Below are 22520 nucleotides of genomic sequence, written 5' to 3'. Positions count from 1 at the left end.
TATGAGTTCCTATCCATGTGAATTTGCCAAAAACAAGGTTTGCGACAAATCCAAACTCATATGGACTGAACTTTCTTAATCTTGATTTCTTGCCCTATGGTAACACGAGTGCCCACCACGCCTTCCAAGTAGTTTAGTAACTTGTCCTTACATATCAATTTACTTTCCATCGACTAAGGCTTTAGTGTGTATTCAAATGAGAACTCATAGAACTCATATACACAATTAACTCAATTGGAATGGCACAATGTCAGCACGATAGGTTGTAAACCTCAAGTCGTGTGCTAGTGATGATCGATAAGGTTTATTCTTGATTTGTTCTTGAAACCTTTTCAAGACCATTAAGACTCCCACTGACTTCTTGACATATAAGATTCTCTTGTCAAGAAACATTTCTTGACAAACAAATATTCAATAGTTAGTGAAGCATTTATCAAGACAAAACACTTCACACAATTGGTCCTAGTTGGTCTTTGTCTTATCCAAGACAGCACAACTTACCAATTTCAAATGTGCAAGAATAAGAAAACTTTTCCAAATTCCACATTTGATGAGTGTTATAAACCTACTTAAGACTTTTCACTCAATGTCACAATCTTGACTCTAAGACTTGATATTGGAACGAAGTATGATTGACTCTTTGATTTAACCATTTCTACAATTCTCAATTCATCTTCTTAGACATGCAATCGCACTAAGACTCACTTAGAGGATCAATTGAGACATGGTTCTTAATCATAAAGACTTATCATAAAACACAATAAAAGGTACTCTCTCTTCTTCTTAGAATAGAGAAACTTTTATCTTTCTGCCTACTTGATTCTTCTTTATTCGTTCTACTATTCATTGAAACTCTTTCAATCAACTTAGAATTATACTTAATCTTATAAGTATAACCATATTTACTAAACTTTAGTAAATCATGACGAATATCTTTGTCACTCTTGTGGTAGACTTGATCAACGTACGACCTAGTGTACTCGATCTCCTAGTCCTTCAATTGACACTTTGCCAAAGAATTAGTCTAAGGTTCCCAAATGTGAAAGTTTTTCATTCATCATACAATGCACATTGCATGATTCCAAGTTTCTGTCCAATTGAAACTTGGGTGATGAGAAACTCTCCCTATTTGGTAAAATTTTGACATTTCCACAAATAACACAATTAAGAATCAAATCCATTATTTCTAATAATAGAAACATTCAAACATCAATTCTTTCATACATGCCATTGCAAGGATAAATAAATAAGATAAAGTCAAAATTCATTTTATTGCGGAAAAATTTTTGTCCTTACAATTCAACTCAATTGAAAAACTATGTTATTACATATTTCTTAACAATCTATTCTAACTCCAAGTAGTAGCTCAAGAATCCATTCTTCAAGTAATGCGATCAAAATCCATTTCTTCATGATCAGATTCAGCTCACTTCTTTTCTCAAGCTTCCTCTCTTTTCTTCGATCCTACAAAACATCAAAATGTAATCTTATCACATCATGTATTAAGAATCTAGAATAGGAACTTAAAAGAGTTAGTTAATGGATTTTACCTGAAGCAGAGTCATACGTCTTGACTCTCCCATCTCTTAGATCTCTCAGATAATTAGGGCAGCTTCGTTTCCAATGCCCCTTCTCTTGGCAATAAAAGCAAATAGACTCCTTTGGCACAACACATCGGACAATCACAGATTTAGTTCTTTCTGGACTTCCAATGTTGCCAGTATCCATTGAAGTTTGGGAGTTTGATTCACTAGACAAATTTGCTTGACCAGTACGCCAAATCATTGTTGATTCAGCAGCTATAAGCAAGTAGGTGAGATCAATTAGGGTCACGTCGTGGTCCATCATATAGTACTCTCTAACGAACTCACTATATGATTCAGGAAGTGACTGAAGAACCCAGTCAATATCCAACCCACTTGAAATCTCGACACCCAACATGTTTAACCTATCAATGTATGACTTCATCTCTAAGACGTGCGCACACACAGGTTTCCCATCTTCGTGTTTACTTGCCAAAAGGGCTTGAGTGAGCTTGAACTTTTCAAGCCTTTGAACTTGTGGGTCAGGGAGAATAATTGGAGGAGGTGGAGGAAGTGAAGCATGACTCTCATTTCCTTGATCGTATCTCGGAACGTCATCTTCATTTGGAAAGCTCGTTCCAAAGGATTTGGGAAGACCATTGTAAGACGTAGACATCTACAAAATGGGAGAAAATTCAAGTTAAGTTGTTTAGAATTCTTGATGTAACACCCAAATGAAACATCAAGCTAGGATCCAACACAATACTCTACAACCTAGAAGAGGGATGCCGTAATCTAGTTGTAAAATATTTGAAGGTAGGTAAATGACGATTTACCAATTTCCACCATGAAAAACGAAAAGGAAGATTAAGTTTTAAATGAATTGAAACTCCTAGATCTTTTGAGACTCATTGAACTCTTCAATGGCATGTTTAATCTCGATTATGCCCTACTATTCGTGACTGGGATGCCGAGGATCACAAACAAGGTGTGAATAACCATACGAATCACGTGGTGCACCCAATGCTACAATCACCTAATCAATGTGCCGGTTAGCCACACACGCTCCATTGATCTATGACAAACATCGAGTCACCCTTCGCTACCAATGTCATCCCCAAATTAGTGTGCCGGTTAACCACACACGCTCCACTAACGTTTGACAAGGGTACAAAGTGTAATTCCGTGGGTTAGCATACAATTTCACATTTTGCCTAAAGTAACTATGATTTGGGAATTTGAAAAAACAGCATTTAGTTACTTTGTACTTCATTATACTTATAATGGAAGGTTTCTGTCCTATCCTACCCGTTCGGCTAACGACCCTCCACTAGTCAAGAGTGCGGTGGGTAAGAGTGGATACCCATTCAATCGCCATTTTATAGGCAATTTCCTTAAACACCCCTTATAGACCAGCTTCGTGAATGAGGCCTACTAACGGTAAGACTGACTGTTTACTCATACATATATAATATTAGACTTTTAATGTCATATATAGTATAGGGTGTATTTTACACTTTTAAAATACTAGGTGGTTTAAATTATACTTTTAATTAACCAAAATCATTATGGATTTATTAAATCTCTTTTAATTATACACTTAATTAATTTAATAAAACCATAAGGGTTTAATTTGAACTTTTCAAAATCAGGGTTTTGGATTTTAGACTTTCAAAATTAACTTTTAATCAACAATTTAAATTCCAAAACTTGAGGGCAAGTTTTGAAACTCTTCAAAACAATTAGGTTTTAATCTCACTTAAAATTTTGAATTTGAGACATTTAAATTAAAATTTTAAATATTAAAACTGTTGATTTAATAATTACCATAAATTAAACAATTAATTTAAATTATTAAATCACAAGGGATTATCTAGATCATGAGGATAATTACCAATTATACATCTAAGATATCCAAATCCCTTGAATCCCTCTCTAAATCTCGAAAATAAGGGATGGGATAATTCAAGATCTTTAATTACCATATTAAACAATTAAAAGATAATTACAAGATATGGGATTATCAAAATCCCTAAAATTTAGGATCTAACCTTGGGGAAGGAGGTAATTTCGAAATCCAAGGGTTGGAAAACCCTAGATTTCAAAATCTTGGAGGCTAAGGAAAGGATTTGGGAAACCCTAGCAAAAATCGCCATCTAGGGTTTAGCAACCCTAATTGCGAAAAAATACCTAGCCTTTAGGGTTCATTAGCCATAAACCCTAATATGACAAGTTCATAAATTTGAATAAAAGCTAATAGAAAACAAAAACCAATGGCTCTGATACCACTGATGGGTTTAATACAAACAATCCTATGTGTGCATGCAACCCTAGTATTGGATCTATGTTTTCACTATTAGTTATACAGCTTTATGAACACAAAAAGAAACCTGGCATGCTACTATAATTTTCGAAATTCATATATAAAGCTAGAATACATACCTTTTGTTGTTATATAGCAATAACAACTAGTTCCTTGAATTTCCTTAGCTCTTGAAAGCAAGTACCACAAGTGTAGTACCTCTAATGGAGTCACAAACACCATATGCAACTTGGATGAAGAGGAGAAGAAAGGGAGGCACCAAAAACGGCTGGAAACCCTAATGGAAGACTTGTTCACGTTTTTGGGGCATAGGGGCCCTTTATATACATGTAGGCTATTAGGGTTTACAACTAGGAAACCCTAATTTGACTGCTTAGGCCCTAAGCAGCCCATGGACTCCTTAAACATATCCCTTGGACGATTTCTAATGGGCTACCCATAGAATTCGTCCAACCTATATATTATTTGGTGATCCATAGCCCAATTATAATTATCTTATAATTACAACTTTAGTCCCCTAAGTTTAATTAATCTCTTTTAGCCACAAAATTAATTAACAATTAATTCTTGACTAATATTAATTAAACAATATGATTTCTCCTTTAATATATTATTCTCATAATATATTAATAAATCATATTTAAACCTTTCTCTCCTTAAATCATCCTACATATTGCTATAGTGAAGGCAACCCAAAAGGACCATGCTCATAATCGGGTCAAGTACATACCAAAACAGTTATGGACTTAGACACTAATCCAACAAAATGATCAACAGAACTTTGAACGGGAGCCCACACATCAGAATATATCAACTGTAATGGTTTAGTAGCAACAAATGAGTTAGAGCCAAAAGGTAATTTATGACTCTTATTTATTGAACAAGATGGACAATGCAAATCAGAAAGTTTGGAACTAAGCCTTAAAGTTGAAAGAAGAGACTTGAAAACTTTTGTGGACGGATGACCCAAGGTATGACGCCATTGTAGTGATGAAGTTCTAGTGGTAGTATTGAGTTGAGGGATGGATGGTAGCTTTGAGGGTAGCTTGGCATAGTAAACATCTTCATGGTTCTCCCCCCGTATGAGACGCGCCCCCGTGCGAAGATCCTTCACAAGAAAATAAGATGGAAAGAATTTAACAGAAACCCGGTTAGTTTTGCATAACTCAGCGACATAAATAAGGTTCCTTTGCAAATGTGGAACACATAACACATGAGGTAAGTATAGAGTTTTGAGTGATGTGTTAATATGTTTAGAACCAACATGTGAAAATTTTAAACTGTTACCATTCCTAAGTATAATTTCATCCGGTCCGCCATAGTCTGACACATTCTGAAGCATGGAGTGATCTCCAGTAACGTGGTTGGAGGCACCGCTGTTAAATAGCCATGTAGGTGAGCGGAAGGTGAGCCAGTTGTGGTGATATTAGCCATTGGAGTATTCGACTGAGAAGAATTGATAGTGACATTGTTTTCGCGTAAAAAACGAGATAACTTGCGACAATCACGGGTTAGATGACCCAAAATGTTACAAAACTGACAATAGGAATTGGACCGGTTTTGACGATTTCCTCCCGAAGCCGAAGGCGACCATTGAGGGCGATTGGGTGAGGTGCTTTGCTGATTAGAGAGACGATTGTTGGTACCACGTTGCTGGTTGAAATTATCTGGTCGTCCAGATTGTCTATGGGACTGTCTTGCAATATAATTAGTTGTGGTTAACATAGGTTCAGAAGATGCAGTTTGTTCCTTAAGGGCTCGCTCAAAGTCAGTCAACTTGTCAAATAATTCTGAATAAGACAATGGTGATTCACATATTTTGATTGCAGCAACAACAATACCATATTCATCACCAAGTTGTGATAAGATGTGAACCAATAGATCTTCTTCCGTAACATGGCTTTGTGCAAGTGCTAGATCATCAGCTATGACTCTCATATCCCGAAGATATTTAGCTATTGAACGAGAACCTTTGGGATTTTTGACAAGTTTTGACTTGAGAGAGATGACACGAGACCTCGACGCACTAGCGAAGCATGCATTGAGTCGTTCCCAGGCCTCTCGTGAAGAAGCATCTGATGAGATTAGAGGGTGAATCGAGTCTGAACAACAACTGAGAATGGAACTGATTATTATTTAATCTTGGTGGTACCAGTGAAGATACTCTGGGTTCGGTTTTGGACCATGTTTATCTTCCAGAAACTATGTTGGAGGCTTTTCATTGCCAGTGATGAACGCATCGAGCTCAAGCCTTATTAAGATTGATTCAACTTGACGCCGCCAAACTGGAAAATTGTTGGGATTGAGTCTGATTGGAAAATGAGTTGCAGCGGTAATCTGGGTTATGGTTTTTGGTGCCATTGGGATTGAAAGAAAAGAAATAATAAGAGAGGAAAACAAGAAATAAGAAGAGGATCAACTCTTTAGAGCAAATTGTAGCTCTGATACCATAAAGAGGATACAAGGATTTCTATAAATTGTGTTGATTCAAATTGCATTCAAAATGATTTACAAAGAGGCTATACATAGCCGAGTTGTACATATGGACAGGAGACATTAGGTAATTATTTACAGCTGTATATGACCTGACAATAATATAGGATCTATACATAGCAATTAAATATTATATTGATATTAGTCTTGATTATTAATATAAGGTTCATAAAAAACCAAGAAATCATTAGTGCAGTTAGTAAATAGTAATACACTCATAACCATGTCCGCCTTAAAATAGAATTCTTCTTACAATTGAATTTCGGGTTATGAGGGTACTTTATATCTCTATTACGCTCATAATACAATTAGACAACACACGAGACACATGATATAGGAAGCCATGCAACCATAAAGCAGAACACCTCCAATATAACATTTATATACAAAAGGAGATTATTTTTCATGTGGCATGCAAAAGAAGATTATATATTTCTATCATTATTTTTGTAATGATTTATACCAACTAATGAAAGACTAAAACCATAACTAGTTAATTGAATCAATTAAACACACCAATGAAAGACTAAAACCATAACTAGTTAACTGAATCGATTAAACACACCAATAACAAAACTATACGAGTGAACATGATATAAATGGGAAAAAACACCACAAACTTAAATGAGTAATTGAATCCACACCAAATGAACTTCCAATGTTTTCATTACTAGGTCAAAAGTAATTATTAGAATAACATAATTTTACAAAAATATTCAAATGGTAATTCCTTCAGTGTCAAAATATATCTCATATACAATAATCGTTTCTCACAGATAAAATAATATTGAACTCAATTCAAAGATATGCTAACCTTGAAATCGACTTGAGCCCAACTCTATAAAAATCAATTGTGAAGTAGAAGGTGAATCGAAGCCATAATCCAAAATTAAAGATCGATTGAGAGAGGTAGAGACATACCAGAGGATGTGGGGAAGGAGGAGGAGTGGCGTTGGACAGGAACGACGAAAGCATCGATCAGAACAGGCGAGAGTGGTGATGATATCGCTTTGCCTTTGCAGATGTCGGGGTGGGAAAGAAGAAGGAACGCGTGAGAAGTAGAAGGAGAAGGGCAAATAAGGGAACGAAGGCTTTTCGGTTTCAGCCAACATATTTTTTTTGTGGACTCGGTAAGACTGGAGGGAGTGGGAGGGAAGCTTCCCTCACTTTTTGTGGGCCATACCCCTCTTTCCCTCATATTTCTTTCCCTCACCTAAAACCCAAGGAATGGGTGGGAAGCTCCCCTCACTATTTTTTTATTTTTAAAAAAAATATATTTCATACATATATTATACTCATTTCGTAGGGAATTAAAAACCATAAATTTTAATATATATTTTTATATTTTTTTAATAGGTATATAATTTTATAAATATTAAAAAAGATAAAAAAAAATAAATAAACGGACCAATCATGTGAAAAGTGAGAATGCGGGATCCCCAACCCCACCGTCTTCCCACGCTAGTCTTTCCGCACCAACGGTGCGGTGTCCCCCTATGCGGGAAACATCCCGCACCTCTCCCCGCTCACCACTCCCTAAGAGGAGCGCGGACCTGTTAAGAGGCTAAATTGGCTAAATATCAAACAGAGGTTACCTTTTACTGGACCTGTTAAAGGTGAATCAAACGGGTTACATTTCTAATGGCTATGAAAATACTGTGGTGCACTTTTTGGGAGATAATTTTGGTAGCAAATAACCTCCACAACATACATCTTCTCCCTCAATGTCACCGTCTCCAGAAATTCCAAGCTTTTGAAGAATGATTTCTTCTATAATCTCCATGCTTCCAATCTCTTCATCATTCACTTCCACCAGTATTACAACAACCACCACCATCAACTGTTCCATAACTATACGATACAAAGCAACAGCCTTCCTAAAAAAATCGTCGTCTCAAACCCACCTTAACTCCAAATCCCCCCAATCTCCCGTTGTTGAAAATACTCTTAGGGTTCTCGAGTGGGATAAAGTCTGTGATTCGGTTGCTTCATTTGCGGGTACCTCATTCGGACAACAAGCCACCAAGGTTACTCTCTCTGTATTCTGAAATTTCCTTTTCTATAATCCTTTGTGTGCTTCTATATCTTGATTACTGAGGTAGTTACTATAAATAGACCACGACACTGATGAATGTTTTTTTTTGTTTGTTTTGTGTTATTTGGTAGGCAGAGCTATGGTGTTTGGATCAGTCATATCAAGAGAGTTTGAGACTATTAGCAGAGACAAATGCGGTTGTCGAAATGCACAATCATGGTGGTTGTATCATGGATTTCACATCCCTCAATATCGCATTGGTTAGTGCTTTCTAAACTTAACTTAGGGTTTCCATTTTGATCATAAACCTTGATTTAATTGCATTGATTATTTATCCTGCTATCAGTTCATCCATCGCTTAAAAATGATAAGTAGTAGATAATCTTTTTCAACCATTCTTGTTGTAGGTAAAATCTGCTATACAACATGCTCACAGGGGCTTTCCTGTTGATGGGATTGAAGCAATAGCCCTTGTAACCATGCTACAGTTGGCTGACTCACTTCAGATCAATCTTAAAGGTGCAATAAAGGAAGACTCAGATTGGCTACAACGTTTCATGCCAATTGCAGAAATGGTATATTTATGATTAGTGTTTACTTTGTCTTTACAACATATTTCTTTTTCATGCTTTTGCTTTTTATATTACAGATCATGGATATGTCCATCAGTCGCCCTTTAATAAAGTTAATACAAAGTCTTGTAGATGAAGATGGCTGTGTGAAAGATTCAGCGGTATGCCACTAACACATTGTATGACAACATGCTTAGATTAGATCCTTGTGTTTCTTGTTAGAATCATGTCAAAAGGAAAAAAGAAAACATTTTTATTGGTTACAGAGGACTTTTGTTATATGGCCATGTTGTGCTAATTTCATTTTCTTCCCACCTCACTTCAATTTTTCAGAGTCCTACCTTGAGAAGATCTCGTGAACAAGTTCGATCTCTTGAAAGAAAGGTTCCATACTTCCATCTATTTCCTTGAGTCTAATTGTTAATTTGTATGTCACTAACATGGATTCTTCTTTTTCATTCAGTTATCCCAGTTGATGGAGAGTCTAATCAGTAATGAGATGAAAGAAACATCATCTGTGGTAAGTAATCTTTACCTTTCTTTCTCTTATGGTTTTACACTACTGATCTTTTCCCCTAACTGATGTAGGAAGTAAGCAAAACGGATGGGAGATGGTGTATAAAATCAGGAACTGATCTAAAAAGAAGCTTTGATGGTCTATTGTTATCAAGGTGCATCTGTCTAATGTTGTCAATGCTAAAAACTAACATCCAGATTTCATATACTGTTTCTTTTGCAGCCTTAATTGTAACATTGCATGCATTTCAATGATTTTTGAATTGCAGCTTTAGATATAGAAATGTAGGTATTATTGGCATTAGCTGAGAGATAAAGTAAATAGTGTTGTTGTAGTGGTTCAGGAACAGGAAGTGTTGTGGAGCCACTTACTGCAGTTCCATTAAATGATGAGTTGCAACAAGCAAGAGCTTCAGTAGCCAAAGCTGAGGCTGATGTTCTTCTAGGAATAACACAAAAGGTAACTCCTTAATTCTGTTCTCTTCTCTTACTTGTTGTGTTCTCTTAACGTTTGTTTTTCCTTCACACACAGATGCAAACAGATCTTGATGACATAGAGAACTTGTTGGATACTATAATCCAATTAGATGTGGTGAGTATCCTAAATTCCTAATCCAATCCATCTCTGATTGACTTTCTTTCAGGTTTAGACTTTAGATCCCTATTCCTCATATTCACATAATCTGTACAATAACTTTGGTTCATGAAACAAATGCTTGCAGATCAATGCTAGGGCAACGTATAGTATTTCATTTGGTGGGACTTATCCAGATCTGTTTTCCTCTGAGGACTCCAACTCAAAATGGAAATTGTATCTTCCAAAAGCTAATCATCCTCTACTACTTCAACAGCATCGACAAAATCTGCACAAGGCTATGAAAGATCTCAGTGATGCTAATGCTGTAAGTCACACACACAATTAAAAGCACCTTATGTTTACTTTAGTAACGATTATTTCAAAACTATTCAGGAAATTAGAAGGAGAAGACAACAGGCAGGTATTATTGCTAGTCAGAGAGAAGAAGAAACATCAACAACTCTCTCATCTCTGGAAGCACAAGTGAGTTGATAATTCATTGGTCATTGTTTTTGATATTTTTTATATGTTATAATAATCTTTTTTCAGGTTGCAAAGGTAAAACAATCATCTCCTGTTCCAGTTGATATATTCATAGCACAGAACACTAGAGTTCTGGTTATAACTGGCCCAAACACTGGAGGGAAGACCATTTTCTTGAAGACAGTAGGGTTAGCTGCCATGATGGCAAGATCAGGCATGTATGATATATACATATATTTTTACATATATGTAGCTTTAGCTGGAAATTAAGGAGTGAAGAGCCTTTTAACTAGTAATTATGTTATGTTGTTTGTATATGTTGGTGATTGATTGTTTTTTCCATTCAGGTCTTTATGTGTTGTCATCTGAACCTGTAAAGATGCCATGGTTTGATTCTGTATTTGCTGATATTGGTGATGAGCAGTCTTTGTCTCAATCTTTATCTACCTTCTCAGGTCATCTCAAACAAACTAGTGTATGTCAGTAGTTACTTGGTAACATTGTTAAGTCTAGTTATATATATTCTTTCTTGAGTAAATTACACGAATGGTCCCTATGGTTTAGAGTAATTTGTGCATTTGGTACCTGACTTATTTTTTTAACTCGGAAGGTCCCTACTGTTTGTTTTTGCTACGTGCTTGGTCCTTGTCATACCTAAAAAACTATTTTGCGCTTGATATTTTTTTTAAATTTATTTAAATAAACACATCCCCAACCCTACCCCCTCACCTTACCTTACCTACCTCATCAGTTTTCCCTATTTAAATAATCATCTTTTTAGGTAAGACAGGGACCAAACGTGCAACAGTAGGGACCAAACGTGTAACAAAAACAAATAGTAGGGACTTTCCGAGTTAAAAAAATAAGTTAGGGACCAAGCGCGCAAATTACCCCAAACCATAGGGACCATTCGTGTAATTTACTCTTCTTTCTTGGTGTATTAATGTACTATTCTTTGTTGAAAAGTGCTAGCAACTCCCTATTTGTAAAAAGTTACTTGGTTTTTGTATATCTCAGGACATACTGGCACACTCAACAAGTCAATCATTAGTGCTCTTGGATGAGGTAGGTATATATATATATATATATATATATATATATATATATATATATATTATGTATGTATGTATGTATGTATGTCTGTTTTTAGGTGGGTGCGGGTACGAATCCTTTAGAAGGAGCTGCTTTGGGGATGTCACTCCTTGAGTGCTTTGCAGAAGCTGGACCCTTTTTGACAATGGCTACCACCCATCATGGTGAGCTTAAAACCCTCAAATACAGGTAATGCTACTTCATACTTCATAGTCATAATCATAATCATAAATACTGTTTATTTATTTTCCTGAAAAATAATTAAAAAAAACCTTGACAGCAATGATGCCTTTGAAAATGCATGTATGGAGTTTGATGAAGTGAAGTTGAAGCCGACATATAGGATCCTCTGGGGAATTCCAGGTTTCTTTCTCCTCCTGTTTCTTGTGTTCATATATTGCTAACTTTTGATTTGTTGTTAACATATGAAATGATATGATGTGATGTGAATGCAGGACGTTCAAATGCAATAAACATAGCTGAAAGACTAGGACTTCCTGATGTGATTGTAGATAATGCTCGTCAACTCCATGGAACATCAAGTGCAGAGATTAATCAGGTTATAGAAGATATGGAGAAGTTGAAGCAGAAGCTTCATGACCATATTCATGACACACAACATCATCTTAAGTCAGGACTTGTTCTGTGTCATCTATTATAATAATAATACAAGTGTAGTTATGAATAAAAGTAAAACAAAAGATGTGTTACTGCTTTTCAGGCTTGCTAGGGAGCTTCATAGAAATCTAGTTGTTAGCGAACGTAGGATCAACCAACATGCAACAAGTCAAAGATACAGAAAAATCCAAGAAATATCGGATGCAGGTGGAGTGTCACGTTCCATACTTCACAAAAAAGTTAGACAGGTGCGTGCATCCCCATCCCCACCCCCACCCCCCAACTCACCTCCACCTACCTCCTCTACCAGTCACACATCTACTACTGTTACACAAAACGTTGCAGCAAAGTCAAGCAACAGCAATGTGGGTATGTACTTACACGTAAAAAAGATGTTTATTTTATTTTATTTTACTTTAGCTGATTAGTAATATTGCGAAACAAAAACACATGGAAATTGCAGGAGAAGAAAAGAGGAGGAGCAAAGTTGTGAAGGTAGGTGATATGGTGCATGTTTCTAAATTTAACAAGAAAGCAATTGTGTTGAAAGTAGATCCTAGTAAAGAAGAAATAGTAGTTCAAGTTGGGAACATGAAGTTGAAGTTGACCTTAGCCGATGTTGTAACTTGATGTTGTCCATTCCTTTCTAACCATAAACCGGGAAGTTGTCATCCTTGTATAAGGAATCATTTTTATGTGGATGCGCATGCACATGATTATATCAAAAAACCCATTTTATTTTGTTAGGCCAGTACAAAAAAACTGAATATACCAAAATTCATAATTTTTTTTTTGTTCTTTTTAAATAGTGATCAATGTTGATGTATAAAAAACGATTTTTTTTTTTGTTTTTTTGGCCGCATTGTACGACAGCTATGTTCAAATTTATATGTAAATATGTAATTTATCAAAATTTTATAAAATCAAGTCAATAACTATTTAAAAAGAACAAAATATTTAAAATATAATGATCAACTAAATAAATATAAGTTAAAAATATTTAAAATTTTAAATGGGTTGGTGGGTTGTAAATGGATAAGTAATTTTAACCCAAACCTAACCCATTTAATTAAACGTGTTAGACGGGTTGACCTATTTAATTAAGTGGGTTCAAAATCTCAACCCAACCAACTATTTATTAGGTTAGTTTGGCGGGTTCGGGTTTGTTACGTGTGACAACCCGGGACTTCAATCTTGTACAATTAATCAATTCAATCAATATTCAACTTGTTTTGTCGATTTCTAGTGCTCTTCAAGGGGTCATTTAAGTGTTCTAAGCTTGTATATAACCAAGGTTGAAGGTTGAGTATAGGAATGAGTCGGAGTGTTGAATAGTGAGAAAATTGGGCCATACACACCTCTTGGAGGAGTGTACGGTCGTACACACGGGTGTGCGGCCGCACACCCACTCCCTTGGCAGCACACTCACTTTTGATAGCACTTACACTCCTATATAAAGGGTAGTCCCCTTCCTTTCATTCCTTTAGCACCTTGGCAGCACACAACATCATTTCCTCTCAAGTTTCTCCAACTTTGAACATTCCAAAGCTTCAAAAACGTGAGTAATCCATCCCTTAACTTGTTGTGCATGAAGAACCTCTTGATCTAGGCCTTGAATCATGAAAGTCCCGTCCTGTTCTTCATCTCGTTGAAGGAGTGTGACCACACACTCATGCGTACGGCAGCACACTCCTGTGTGCGGCCACACACTCATGTGTGCGGCAACACACACATTTGTGCGACCATACACACACACACACCATAGGACCACAAACCCATTTCTAAGACCCTAAAGTTGTACTACAACCAAGTATGGGCCTAGGACACTTCATGGATGCAAGTATGGACCTTGAAAACACCTCAAAGACACCTTCCATCATGAGTGTACGGCCGCACACCCTTTGGGCCGCACACCCATGGCTGTACACACCTTTAAAGTGGCCATACACCTCACTCTTGCAATCCCTTGAGGTCCTAACACTTAGTGCAAGTAGTCCCAAGTTCTTAGAATGGTTCTTCATCACATCTAGTGGTGAAATACCATCATTTGACTCCTTTGTGTGTCACTACTTGTTGATTAGGATCAAATCGTGTTCAAGGCTTCACTTGAACATCCCGCATTCCGTATCGATCCTTCATTCAAATCACCCGAGGTGAGTTCATACCCCTACATTTTTCCGTATTTCTAATGTTTTCAAGGGGGAATACAAGCTAAACATAAATGTTTTCAAAACTCATGAAATTCTCATACTTTAACCATTTTGTACTATGTTGAGCATAAGGGTCGTTTTTCACTAAAATTGCATAGTTTTTCCGGATCCGCTATTCACTACGTTATTCATGCAAACTATAATCGGTATAGTTTGGGATTTTTCTAAACATAACAAGTATAGAAACTTTCACTACTAAATGTATGCACTAAGACATAAATAGTTTACAGTTTGCATCACTACTTATCACGTTTTCATAACTGTAATTATCACTACGAACGATATACATTCGGATTTTCACTGCGGTAGAACGCTACTACACTACATGTAAACTAGATTGTACGATACTGTGAGGCGCTACTTCACTACTGTACCCTTAGGTGTATAGGGATAAATCCTATCATAGTATAACCAGAGTCTCCTGGAGGGAGAGCGTGAGATTTGTGAATAGATCTATTCGGGACTGACAATCCCACACCCGAACTACTAGCTACAGTTAGGCAGGCATGCCTAAGGTGACAAATGTCATTTAACTCGACACCTGAAGAACGTTGGAAAGGTCTCTAGTCATATCAAGTATGGTTATACGGTGCACATTATGTATAAATTATCTTTAGTTTACAACCCGACACTCTTCAATAGTTTTATTCATTCTAAATAGAACTACTACACACAACAACTGGAGAACTTTCAGAGTTTTCAAATAGAACGGAACATACAATGGTTTCACGTACGAAATACTTATATATCATGATTAGCATTAGCTAGTCACATGAAGTATTGTTTTCGTATACCACTATGGTTCTCAGTAACAAACATTCACGATTTCATACAGAATTGAGAACACTACATTTTCACTAAAGAAAATATCGGATTTTCTTGAAACTATACAAAACACTTTTACGAGCTCATCAACAAGTTTTCATTACAAACTACCGCTTATGAACTCACTAGCTTTACGCTGATATTTTCAAACTGCTTGTATTCTTAAGAAATCCGTAGACAGGTACCTGTTGGATTTTTGAGAAGCTGGAGCAATAAGAGTCTCATGTTTATATTTTATATATACTCTCTGATGTAATTCAAACAAGTTTTTAAACGGATGTAAACCTTTTCATATATGTATACACTGTGATGGTTGTGTTGCTATGATTGCTATTATACATTGGTTGTGATGCTATACATGATGTCCTCCGCCCCACATTTCCGCCATTCTGGTTTTGGGGTGTGACAGATTGGTATCAGAGCCCTTGTTTATAGCGAACTAGTATATCGAACCTTACATGGTATACAACTATAAACATTAAAGGGGCCTAAGTGCTCTACACTAAAAGTATACTTTCAAAAATATAAGTATTTTTATAAAAGTATACGAGCATGCATACCTAACAGAATTCGTGTCATTAGTGGAACAACACAAAAAGTATTTGAATGTTGGGACACTGCGGTCAAACCTGGGCAGTTATGTAATCATTTTTCGGGTGAATATAGCCTAATCAACTATATTCAGTCAAAACATGACCAACATGTGCTTGAGAGTGACGGTGGTGTTACAACAGGCCTAAAACTTACCAAAAACATTCAATAGAAAATACTATAGGAGTATTTCGGTAGAGCCAAATTCAGTGAGGAGATTCATTCTTAGTGTTACTACCTATCTATTTCATAGCGATAACTTAGTTACATTAGTAAACTTTTTGTGCTTATTGCTGGGTAGAACACTATTATTATCAGGATGAGATATATATAATTTTTATATATCTTGAGGACTTACCATCCTCTTCTTCCTGATTGTTTCTAGAGAAAGATGCCTCCTCGACTAAGAACCATCAGAAGAAACGACATACTCCGCCACCACCACCACCACTCCCTCAGTTCGACCCTGTCATGTTTCAGACAGCAGTTACAGCCGCCGTGACTGCAGCAATGACACAAGTGAGCTCTGGTGGGGCTGGAGGTGGAATCGACCCAAAAAGACAAGACGGAAGTCAGGGACAACAAAAGGAATGTTCCTACAAGGACTTCATGACCGCGAAACCCAAGTCCTTCAACGGAAACGGAGGAGTCATCGCTCTGACTTGATGGTTCGAGAAGATCGAATCCATCTTCGAAATTTGTGCCTGTTCCAAAGCCAACAAGGTGAAGTTCGCCGCCTGCACCTTCACTGACAGAGCTTTGACCTGATGGAATGGTCGAGTCAAAACCCTAACCCTACCAGTAGCTAATGCCATGGGTTGGGAAAGACTGAAGGAACTCATGCTGTCTGAATACTGCCCGAGGGGCGAGGTGCAAAAGTTGGAGCACGAACTTTGGAACTTGAAGATGAAGGGTTCTGACATTGCTGCTTACACTGCTAGATTCTGTGATCTGGCACTTCTCTGTCCGGGAATGGTCACCCCGGAAAGCAAGAAAATCGAGAGGTACATCTGGGGGCTGACACAACCCACCAAGGGAAATGTCTTGGCTGCTAGACCGACTACATTTGAGTGCGCCAAGGATCTGACACAAATTCTGATCGATAATGGGGTTGATCTAGATGAAGTGGCAGCTGTTTCTGAGCCATAGAAGGAAAGTGGTGGGAAGAAGAAGAAATCATGGAACAAACGCAAGGGTCAGTCTTCGAAAGAGCCCTCCAAGAAACAACAAACAGTGACAGTTCATGCTGATACTGCTCCTGCTGCTGCCCCAGCTACTATTCCAACCACCCAAACTCCTACCGGTGTTTATGCTGGGAAACTACCTTTGTGCAACAAGTGTAACTTCCATCATCACGAACCCTTCCGTGAGTTGAGTTGCAACAACTTCGGGAAGAAGGGTCACACAGCTCGATACTGTAAGGTGCCAGCCCAACCCACCAACCAGACTGCGGGAGTAGGTGCTGGTCAAGCTTGTTATGGATGTGGAGAGGTTGGGCATTTCAGGAGAAATTTCCCCAAGGCAACGATTGGTGGCAATACAGGGAGAGTTTTGGCAATGGGCCAGAATGAAGCGATCGCTGATCCTACCGTTGTTACGGGTACGTTTCCCCTTGACAACTCTCATGCATGCATTCTTTTCGATTCTGGTGCGGAAAGGAGTTTTGTTAGTCATGCATTCAAACATCTAATCAAATGTAAATTCCAACCTTTAACCAAAATGTTCACCGTCGAGATGGCTAACGGAAAGAAAGAGAGCGCAAAGGACATATTCATAGGATGTACTCTTACCTTAGGCAATCATTCATTTCCTATCGATCTTATGCCTATATCTATCAAGAGTTTCGATGTCATTATCGGTATGGATTGGTTGAGCCCCAATCGTGCTGATATCCTTTGTTTCGAAAAAGCTATTCGCCTCAACCTTCCCTCTGGCAAAGTCCTCATGATTTATGGTGAAAAACTTAGTTCGAACCTTCGTATCATCTCGTGCATCAAAGCTCAGAAGTCCCTGCAGAAGGAATGCTATGCATTTCTAGCTCATGTTGTTGATGGGACGCAAAAAGTTAAAGACCTCGAGAGCATTCCCGAAGTCTGCAACTTTCCTGATGTCTTCCCTGAAGATCTCCCAGTAATTCCTCCCGAACGTCAAGTCGAGTTTCGTATCGACTTAATCCCCAGAGCTACTCCTGTAGCTAAGTCTCCCTACCGTTTAGCGCCAGCGGAGATGCAAGAATTATCCAGCCAGCTCAATGAGCTGATCTTCAAAGGATTCATAAGGCTGAGTTCCTCACCCTGGGGAGCTCCGATCTTATTCGTGAAAAAGAAAGATGGATCCTTTCGGATGTGCATTGACTACCGAGAGCTGAATAAGCTGACCATCAAGAACCGATATCCCTTACCCAGAATCAACGATCTCTTTGACCAACTTCAGGGAGCCAGTTATTTCTCAAAGATAGATATAAGATCAGGGTACCATCAGTTGCGAGTCCACGAGAATGATGTGCCTAAGACAACATTCCAAACTCGCTATGGACACTACGAATTTGTAGTAATGCCCTTTGGTCTGACCAATGCACCGACAATATTCATGGACCTGATGAATCGAGTGTGCCGTCCTTTCCTAGACAAGTTCGTGATCGTATTCATCGATGACATACTTGTCTATTCGCGGCGTGAGAGTGATCATAAACACCACTTGAGATAGGTGTTGGAAGCATTAAGGGCGGAAAAGCTATACGCGAAATTTTCGAAGTGCGAGTTTTGGATCAGGAAGGTAAATTTCCTTGGGCACGTGGTTAGCAAGGAAGGTATTCACGTAGACCCTTCCAAGATCAAAGCGATAGAGAATTTGTCTGCACCTAAGACACCCATAGAAATCCGGCAATTCTTGGGCCTCGCGGGCTATTATCGCAGGTTCATCAAGAACTTCTCCAGAATCGCTAAGCCCTTAACTACCCTGACACAGAAAGGTGTAACCTTTGGTTGGGGAGTCAAGCAAGACAATGCATTTCAAACTTTGAAGCAGGCCTTGTGTAGCGCACCTATCTTGTCCCTGCCCGAAGGGACGGAAGACTTCGTGGTCTATTACGATGCATCCAATCAGGGCCTAGGCTGTGTGATCATGCAGCGAGGAAAGGTAATCGCCTATGCCTCGTGGCAGTTGAAGACACACGAGGTCAATTACACAACTCACGGTCTAGAATTAGGAGCAGTTGTCTTTGCATTGAAAATCTGGAGACACTATCTCTATGGAACCAAGTGCACTATCTTCACCGACCATAAGAGCTTGTAGCACATCCTTGATCAGAAAGAGTTAAACATGAGATAGCGACGATGGGTAGAGATACTCAGTGACTATGAGTGCGAAATTCGCTACCATCCCGGCAGGCCAATGTGGTAGCAGATGCCCTCAGCCGAAAGGAATACTCCGGGCGAAAGGTGAAGGCATTGGCAATGACCGTTCATTCCCATCTATCCGCACAAATCAGGGAGGCTCAACAGGAAGCCTTGAAACCAGAGAAAGTGGCGGATAAAGCATTGAGGGGAATGGACAAGAACTTAAAGGTTAAGGGAGACGGAGTGTACTATTTCATGAACCGGATATGGACCCCAAAGTTTAGTGGGTACAGAGAGGTTGTCATGAATGAGGCTCACAAAAGAAGTACTCCGTTCACCCCAGTTCAGATAAGATGTATTTGGATCTCAAATAGCTCTATTGGTGGCCAAACATGAAAGCGGAGATTGCAACCTTCGTGGGCAAGTGCTTGACTTGCGCCAAGGTGAAGGTGGAATATCAAAAGCCCTCAGGTTTACTTCAGCAACCAGAAATACCTAAGTGGAAGTGGGAAATGATAGCAATGGATTTTATCACCAAGTTACCTAGATCCCCGAGTGGGCACGACGCCATCTGGGTGATTGTCGATCGGTTGACTAAATCCGCCCACTTCCTGCCAATCAAAGAAAACTTCAAGATGGAGAGACTTACACGGATCTACATTCAAGAAATAGTTTGCCTTCATGGGGTACTTGTATCCATTATCTCTGACCGAGATAGCAGGTTCACCTCAAGGTTCTGGCAATCGCTTCAGAAGGCACTTGGAACTAAGTTGGATATGAGCACAACTTATCATCCTTAGACTGATGGACAAAGTGAGAGAACAATTCAGACATTGGAAGATATGTTGAGAGCCTGCGTCATTGAATTCGGCGCGTCGTGGGACACTCATCTTCCTTTGGTCGAATTTTCCTATAATAACAGCTAACATACTAGCATCAAGGCTGCGCCGTTTGAAGCCCTCTATGGTCGAAAGTGCAGATCCCATCTGTGTTGGGCTGAAGTGGGTGACACACAGTTAGTCATGGGTCAAGTCCCTAACAGCACTCTTACGGGTCCTGGAATCATCTGAGAGACAACAGAAAAGATCGTACAAATCAGAGAGCGACTGAAAACATCTCGGGATAGAAAAAAGAGCTACGCTGATAAGAGACGAAAACCCTTGGAATTCCAGGTCGATGACCGCGTCCTTCTGAAGGTCTCACCCTGGAAAGGCATGATACGTTTCAGAAAATGTGGAAAGCTAAACCCAAGGTATGTTGGACCATTCGAGATCCTTGCTAGGATCGGTCCCGTAGCATACAAACTCCAGTTACCTCGAGAGCTCAACAACATCCATCCTGTCTTCCACGTGTCAAACCTAAAGAAGTGTCTGTCCGATGAGACACTTGTGATTCCTCTTAATGAGATTGAATTAGACGAGGGTCTACACTTCGTGGAAGAACCTATCGAAATCATGGATCGGGAAGTCAAGCTTACAAAACAGAGTCACATCCCGATAGTGAAGGTCTGCTGGAATGCCAAGCGGGGTCCTGAATTCACTTGGGAGCGTGAGGATTCAATGAAGTAGAAGTACCCCCATCTCTTTCCAAGTTCATGATTGTACTTTATCCTTAAATTTCGGGACAAAATTCCCTCTAACGAGGGGATGATGTGACAACCCGGGACTTCAATCTTGTACAATTAATCAATTCAATCAATATTCAACTTGTTTTGTCGATTTCTAGTGCTATTCAAGGGGTCATTTAAGTGTTCTAAGCTTGTATATAACCAAGGTTGAGTATGGGAATGAGTCGGAGTGTTGAATAGTGAGAAAATTGGGCCATACACACCTCTTGGAGGAGTGTACGGCCGTACACATGGGTGTGCGGCCGCACACCCACTCCCTTGGCAGCACACTCACTTTTGACAGCACTCACACTCCTATATAAAGGGTAGTCCCCTTCCTTTCATTCCTTTAGCACCTTGGTAGCACACAACATCATTTCCTCTCAAGTTTCTCCAACTTTGAACCTTCCAAAGCTTCAAAAATGTGAGTAATCCATCCCTTAACTTGTTGTGCATGAAGAACCTCTTGATCTAGGCCTTGAATCATGAAAGTCCCGTCTTGTTCTTCATCTCGTTGAAGGAGTGTGACAGCACACACATTTGTGCAACCATACACACACACACACACCATAGGACCACAAACCCATTTCTAAGACCCTAAACTTGTACTACAACCAAGTATGGGCCTAGGACACTTCATGGATGCAAGTATGGACCTTGAAAACACGTCAAAGGCACCTTCCATCATGAGTGTACGACCACATACCCTCATCTGATCAGATCCGTTTGGTTCTTGCCAAGATCTTTTAAGATCTGTTTTACCATCGTTTAAATCTCAGGATCTACTTCATTTTCAGTTCTAATCTCTAGATCTATTTTCGTTTTTAAGCTCAAATCTCTAGAGCTATTTTCGTTTTTAAGCTCAGATCTTAAGATCTGTTCAGTTTTTAGCTCATCTGAGCATTTATGAAGCTTGCAAAGATATTTTAGATATGTTTTTGTTTACACTTTGGTGGAATTCCAACAACTCGAGGGAGGAGAAAAGAATTTTTTACAAGTTTTTATCCTCTTGTCAAATTCATATTACCAGAAAATCGTTTTTTAGTTAAGATTTTCTATGTACAACCTCACTCCCTGCAACATCTGTTTGTAAACAAAGCTTTGATATTTGTATATTTCCCAGCCTTAAAAAAAGGCCCAGATGCCTAAATATGTTTCGTTTTTGTTCATCTGAACATCCCTCAAGTTTAAAAAGACTTTATCAGATCTATATTTCGACGGACTGTTCAGTAAGTTGTGGAGAAAGAAGCTTTCATGAGTTCTTAACCCATCTTTGTTCATACTTTGGTGTTTTATCCAACAATTTGAGAAGAAAAGAAATTTTCGTTGTTTATTTTGTGTTTTCTTTAGAAGCTTGAAAAAAGAAAAAGGTTTTTATGGGTTGTACCTTACTTCAGTTTATTTTTGAGATTTATTGAGCAAGATGAGGAGAAAATAAACCTCTATCAGCTTTTATCTTATTTTCAGTTCATGTTACCAAGAAAATCTTTTAGTAGACGATTTTCTGTGCATAACACCCTCTCAGATCTATTTTGTTTATATTTGGAGTTTGTTCACAAAGTTTAAGGAAGAAAGGAACTTTTACCCCACCTTCAGTTCACATATTACCAAAAACTTGTCTTTTGTTTAGATTTTCTGTGTAGAACTTCTATCTTTGAAACATTTATTTGTAACTACAACTAGGATGTTTGTACTTTTTACCAAGTTGTTTATTTGTT

General features: G+C 38.4%; 1 protein-coding gene across 3 annotated transcripts; it reads left to right on the top strand.

Annotated features, from left to right (window-relative positions):
• The first annotated feature begins 7989 nt into the window (after nt 1–7989).
• LOC111902894 (uncharacterized) lies at nt 7990–13016 on the top strand. Of its 3 annotated transcripts, none has more exons than XM_023898709.3 (19): nt 7990–8366; nt 8506–8634; nt 8782–8949; nt 9024–9107; nt 9280–9330; nt 9410–9466; nt 9535–9617; nt 9799–9922; nt 9995–10054; nt 10185–10364; nt 10433–10522; nt 10589–10736; nt 10870–10997; nt 11540–11587; nt 11673–11803; nt 11895–11977; nt 12070–12244; nt 12336–12597; nt 12696–12865. In XM_023898709.3, the coding sequence occupies exons 1-19, from the start codon at nt 8100–8102 to the stop codon at nt 12723–12725; spliced, it is 2298 nt and encodes a 765-aa protein (XP_023754477.1). In that variant the 5' UTR covers nt 7990–8099; the 3' UTR covers nt 12726–12865. The 3 variants fall into 3 exon arrangements, with proteins under 3 accessions (XP_023754477.1, XP_023754467.1, XP_023754485.1); XM_023898699.3 differs by having other exon boundaries at nt 7991–8366; nt 12336–12601; nt 12696–13016; XM_023898717.3 differs by having other exon boundaries at nt 8227–8366; nt 8510–8634; nt 12336–12601; nt 12696–13016.
• The last annotated feature ends 9504 nt before the right edge of the window (nt 13017–22520 follow it).

Source organism: Lactuca sativa, chromosome 2 (genome assembly GCF_002870075.4).
Source record: "Lactuca sativa cultivar Salinas chromosome 2, Lsat_Salinas_v11, whole genome shotgun sequence".
NCBI lineage: Eukaryota > Viridiplantae > Streptophyta > Magnoliopsida > Asterales > Asteraceae > Lactuca > Lactuca sativa.
This window is presented reverse-complemented; position numbering and strand designations above follow the sequence as displayed.